Source organism: Benincasa hispida, chromosome 9, assembly GCF_009727055.1.
Source record: "Benincasa hispida cultivar B227 chromosome 9, ASM972705v1, whole genome shotgun sequence".
Taxonomy (NCBI): domain Eukaryota; kingdom Viridiplantae; phylum Streptophyta; class Magnoliopsida; order Cucurbitales; family Cucurbitaceae; genus Benincasa; species Benincasa hispida.
In genome coordinates this window covers 47,756,497-47,762,535 of record NC_052357.1, presented here as the reverse complement: position 1 = coordinate 47,762,535, position 6,039 = coordinate 47,756,497, and the positions used below count along the sequence as shown (strand labels likewise).

At 29.1% G+C, this 6,039-nt stretch overlaps 1 protein-coding gene across 1 annotated transcript; it reads right to left on the bottom strand.

Moving 5' to 3' along the window:
- Nucleotides 1–404: 404 nt before the first annotated feature.
- Nucleotides 405–3,669, bottom strand: LOC120084429 (two-pore potassium channel 1). The gene is made up of 3 exons (XM_039040207.1): nt 3,402–3,669; nt 999–1,946; nt 405–819 (listed from the first exon to the last, which is right to left on the bottom strand). The coding sequence occupies exons 2-3, from the start codon at nt 1,913–1,915 to the stop codon at nt 669–671; spliced, it is 1,068 nt and encodes a 355-aa protein (XP_038896135.1). The 5' UTR covers nt 1,916–1,946; nt 3,402–3,669; the 3' UTR covers nt 405–668.
- Nucleotides 3,670–6,039: the final 2,370 nt, after the last annotated feature.

Below are 6,039 nucleotides of genomic sequence, written 5' to 3'. Positions count from 1 at the left end.
GTTGGGCTCATATATATGCAAATTTTTTCGAATATATACAAACCGTCTATATGATTAACTTTTGTCACCCATAGTCGAAAGAAATTGGTTCGAGCTAATGTTAACAACAGAAATAGAAAAATAAATATAATTCAAAGTCTAAACACATCATTAAAACTTTTAAATATACAAACGCTAAATAAGTAGTGAATCAAAGGATAGCTCAATGGATAAGACACCAATTATCATTTCTCCACCTGGCAAGGGTTTAACTCAAAAGATGCCAAATCTGTACAATGCTATGAAATGGTAAAAGAAAATAAATGGGGAAAACCCCTCAACATGGAATGTAGCCAATTTTCCCTAATGTTGGATACAATTAAATTTTGGTCTATACTATTCAAGTTCATGATATTCCCTTAATATTTTCTTAAATCTCTTACCATGCATTCATGTCGTCAATCAAGTCACAAAATTCATATTCAACTTTACTATAGTGAAATTTTGTAACATTTCACTAACAGGAGGGATATTCTTTACCACAACATATGGACAATAACCAATCTCCAAAAGAATATTGAATGATTCACATTCCTCAAGATAAGAAGCAGCAAGACAAGCAATATAAAAACATTGCAAAAACAACTTAACTGGTGCGATAGAAGGAAGGCCACCATCACCCTCTCTGGTTAAGATGATTGAGCAAGTGTTATATCAGATGTAGACAGAGTTCCTGATTGATCAACATCAAGATTCTCAAATTCCTCCAACACAGGTGAAATGTCATCTTCAGTAATCTTCCCCATTTCCTTGAGCTTGTATATGACAAATTCTGCAGCCCTGTGGAAGATTTAGAAGGAAACGATAAGTGAACCACTAAAGAAATTCAATAAACTCCAACTCAGAAACGGTGGAACGTGTTAAGAGGTCTCATCAGAAATGAATTGATGTGTCCTGACCGTGTGAGTTTGAGATCACATGATAGGGGAGTGTGATGAAAAGAACAGACTATGACTTACCCAACAACCCCATCATCATCGAGATCTGCAACCTCGAGGTCTATGTCTGTCACCTTTTTACTTAGAATCCACTTTACCAGAGACTTTTGCCTTCTTTCAGTGTTCAGCTCAGCAATGTAAAGGAAAAACTGAGCTAGAGTGATGGTACTTATCAAGATCCAGAAAATGGCAAATAGACGTCCCCACATGGTCGAGAAGCTTTGATCTCCATAGCCTAGCGTTGTGATGGTAGAACATACACAATAAAAGGCATCAATAAAATCTAATTTCTCAAGCGAAACTAGAAAGGCAGTCCCAGAAATGATGAACAAAAGAAGAATGAGAAACACCACTATACACTTGTTTCTAGCTTTATTAGTATCAATTTCTCTTGAAATGTCACAATGGCTATTTTGGTGCATATGGAAGGCTTTAAATAGCAATGTTTCCTGCTTCTCTACCAAATAATCGGCTGCATTGCTCAGTATTAGGCCAATTAGGGCCATTCCTGTGAAGACGAAAGCACAAGCTAGTAGTTTTGTGGAAGGACTGTTTGGGACAAGATCTCCATATCCTACAGTTGTCATTGTCACAATAGTAAAATAAATGGCATCAACTATTCCGTTTGTTTTTTCCCCTTTGATTTGGTACCTGACAAGGTAAAAACATAAAGTTCCTATACCCAGGTATATGATTAAAACTAAGGCTACTCTTCTGAAACTTGGGTGTAGATTTCTGAAAATTGATCCTGAACGTGGAACTGGACAAGTGGCTGGCACGTTGCCAGTGCAGGCGATCTCTGTATGAGGAGAATCTGCATAAGGAGCACTCTTAGTGCGCCTCAATCGTCTTCTGCTTCTAGGAATATCTATTAACCTTTTTCCAGGAGTATTAGATGATGTTGGTAACAGTGGCTGTCTAGCTTCTTGGCTACCCATTAAGATAATTCAGCAAACAACCAACGGTTACCTGCATGGCCACAATAATATTCAAAACCAAGTTACTCAGTTTAGCGATGCATAAATTCAGTGACAAAATCCTATTCCTCAGCATTAAAGTTCTGCCTTAATAAAAACTAGAATTATCATCACAGTGAAAGATATGAACGAAAACATAACAGTATGAAGCTTCTACATTAAGTTAAGAGTCAAAACACCAACTTAACAAGTGATTTTCATTTCCAGTTAGTTTCCATTTTAATTCTGAAAAAAACTTTCACTATGGAATTCCGCCTAAAATGCAAGCTCTGTCTGCAAAACCAACAAGACTTCAACCTTTGTTCTGATAATCCGTCTCAAAGTCAAGCATAAGACCTCTTCAAAATATCAGCAAAATGAAATCCAATTCCAGGTTTATCCTAAAATACTAACAAAGAAGACTTGATTACACAATGTATAGGCGTTTCATAATGCAAAAGCTCTCTCTTTCTCTCAAGTTTTTTCCCTTGTGAATTCCCCAATCTTAAAATTCTTTGATTAGTCTTATTGACCCCCATGAAGAGAACCATCGTTCTTTATCAATTCTTATTTTCTTTCTAAAGATATTGAAATGTGAGAAAAACAATTAGACATCAAATTCTTTTGTTTTGAGATTGAGATACATAATTTTTCAATCAAGAAGGGTGACATTACAAACCATATATGTGTCCCTGCCTCAGAGTTATGTATAACTTTCTATGTTTTGTCCTAGCATCACTTTCATTTCGTTCACATATGATGTATTATCCATACCGAAACTTTTCAACTAATTTTCTCAATAAGGAATAGAATCTACTATATTTGACATGTTATCTCAATCAACATAACTTATCATTATCATAACATTCATACCCGTCAACATCTAAGTTCAGAATATAATCAAACAAAATCCCTTTTGGGAGGTCTATCATCGAGTTCAGAAAAGGTTGAGATAAAGGGCAACTAGGAAAAATGGTAGTCAGTGAATTCCAATTTCAAAATTAATTCCAGTGCTCAGTTCAGTTGAAGTTTCAAGTACAATATGCCTTTTTCTACCTTGGTGATTTTATGAATCAAATTTACAAGCGTAACAACTTCCAAAAAAAGAAAACACTATATGTAGCATCCGAGTCCAATATATTCGAGAGACTGAAGAAATAGATATAGATCCTCCCATCTACAGGTTTAAGTTTAACAACAATTCAACAAAAAGTCAAGCACTAATTTCGACCATCATCCACTATTTCCACGATCTATAAGGAAACCAACTCCCAATGAACATAAATAATTAATAGAAAAAAGCTCCACAAAAGAAGCCAAAAACTCAGTAATTACGCCTTAGTAGATCTTATTACATTCAAATGAAGCTTCAATTGAGTTTGTAAAAAACGAAAACGTGGATCTCGGGACAGATTTCATTAAGCTAATGAGCAGATTACGGCAAGATCTGAGAAGAACTGAAGCTTACAGTGAATGGCGTTGAATTAGAATCGGATTAGCATCCGATTTGGAGAAGATTTGAGGTCGATATGCTTGTAAATATTTCGATATCGAAAACCTTTCGCTTTGGATTTCGCTATCCTTGTTTGAAAATTGTGGTGGTCTGAGTATTTTTTCTGGTTGAATTCGAATGAAGAAATTAGGCAACAGTGGTAGCCGGCGAATGCATTCATCTCCGTTTTCATTCTCACCGCTTGATGAGTTCAATAATAAAATATTGGTTGAATTCAACGGAATTATTTAAAACCACCCTGTGGATGGAAATGTTCGGATCCGTGCAAATATCGATAAAATGACTACATAGATTTTTGATAGAACTACGAGACCATTATTTTAAATGGTAAAATTATTAAAAATATTTATAAGATATAATAAAATTTTAAAATTTAATAGACTTTCTATATATCAATGTTATTAATAAATATTGATAATCTATTAATATCTATCATTAATAGTTTTTAAAGTTTTATTATATTTCGTAAATATTTTGATTCATTTTTTTATATTTAAAAATATCCCTATTTCTTATCTAATTCTTAACACAATCTCACCGGATTTTCTGTGTTCATTTATTTTTCCCTTTAGGCAAAATTTTATGTGTTCATTTATTTTTCCCTTTAGGCATAATTTTATATTGAATATAATTAATTAATTGAGGTTAATTTAATAAAATTAATATAATTATTTATCAATAAATCAAATAATAATAATTTATTAAAATTTGTACTCAATTTTTTTTATACAAATAAAAATTTATTAAATGAATAAAAATACTTATGCACACAAATTAATTAATTAGCTAGTAATATATTTGATTAATAATTAACTAAGACTAGTTAAATTAGGTTAGTAAAAAATCATTTTTTCAATAATTATTACTGATTACTCATTGATATTTTTATTATCAAATAATTATTTTTGGAATTATTTTAATTACATATCATATCTCAAGACATTTTCTTAATGTTTCTTATTAACTTTGGTATGTATATCATATTTTGTTCTATTTTTCTTACATTCATTTTTATATTGTTTATTAAAATATATTTATTTAAAGGAAATTTTTATAAATAGAAAAAATTCTAAAAATATTTAGATTTTATAGTAAAAAGTTATAAAAAAATACTTGATTTTTAGAACTTTTTGCTATAAAGTGTAAATGTTCTTTAAATATTTTTTATATTTATAAATACCCCTTTATTTAAATTAAAATTTATTGATTCAAAAAAAAAAATTATAATTAACAATATTGAACTCTAATAAATAAAATATTGATTAATTAATTTTAGTATTAATTTCAATAAAAATAATAATTTTAGTATTAGTTAAATTGATGGAAAATTATTTTAAATGACAAAACTGCTAAAAATATTTACAAATAATAGCAGAATGTCACAGTATGATAGACACAGATAGTCACAATCTATCACAGATAGTCTATGATATTTTGAATATTTTGGTTCATTTTCCTAGGTTTAAAAACAACCCTAAATTGACTTAGTTTAAGTATTTATATTTTTAATGGCAAAAAAAGCTTAGTACAACTGACACTAGTTTGTGTTAAGGACCAAGAAATCTACAGTTCAAATTTTTCATCCCCATTTATACTAAAAAAAATATTTAATTTTTAATATTACTTATAATTAACTATCCAATTAGAATGATTCATTTGTTATTAACTAATTAATTTTTTTTATAAAATAATCTAATAGAATTATATGAAGTTATATGATTGATTTCATAAAATAAATATAAACACAATTTATTCTCTTTAAATCCTTATAATATTCTAATATACAATCAAACACAACAATCTTATTCTCATACATGTTATTATCACACATTTATAAAATCATAAATCAAATGGTCCTAAAGTAATAAAAAATATTTAAATTAGTGTGTAAACATTTTATATTTTAATGTCGATTCACATGAACTCCTAAAAATGAGGAAATGTCTATATATCCACGAAAATTTAATAATATGGTTGCATTGTATTTATGAATTTTAAAGTTTGTTCTATTTTGTTCTACTAATTGGTTTCTAAATTTGACAATCATTTTTTTTTCTGAAAAATAAGTGTATAAATGCTATTGTTACTACTCTTTATCATTTGTTTTTGTATCTATTTGGTTTTTCAACTAATCGGCTTCTAAAATTTTGTTCGATAATCATTTATCTTACTTTTGATTTTTGGTTTTTGAAAAATAAGTGGATAAACACTACCCATTACTATCCTTTAAAAGTGTTTCAAAAACCAAATCAAGTTTTGAAAACTAAATAAATAGGTTTTAAAACTTGTTTTTATTTTTTGAATTTAGCGAAAATTCAAGTGTTTAGTTAGGAGATGAAGACCACGGTAAAGAAGTTGTAACAGAACGAATACAAATTTTTAAAACAAAATGGTTATTAACTAATGTCTAAAATTTCAATTTTGTATCTAATAGTTTCCTAATCGAATTAAAAATTTTCAAAATTGATTGATGATAAAAATTTGCATTCTAGGCATAATATAGAATCCTAAACTTTTAATTTTGTGTATATTAGATCAGTACTTCTTTTCTTTAAAAATATCAAAATTTAGTGACTAAATTTGTAATTTAAAA

Bases quoted from the DNA above. Each gene is read 5' to 3' on its own strand.
- LOC120084429 (XM_039040207.1), bottom strand. From the start codon at position 1,915: ATGGGTAGCCAAGAAGCTAGACAGCCACTGTTACCAACATCATCTAAT. The intron at 820-998 runs GTAAGTCATAGT...AATCTTCCACAG, and splicing joins GATGATGATGGGGTTGTTGG to GGCTGCAGAATTTGTCATAT.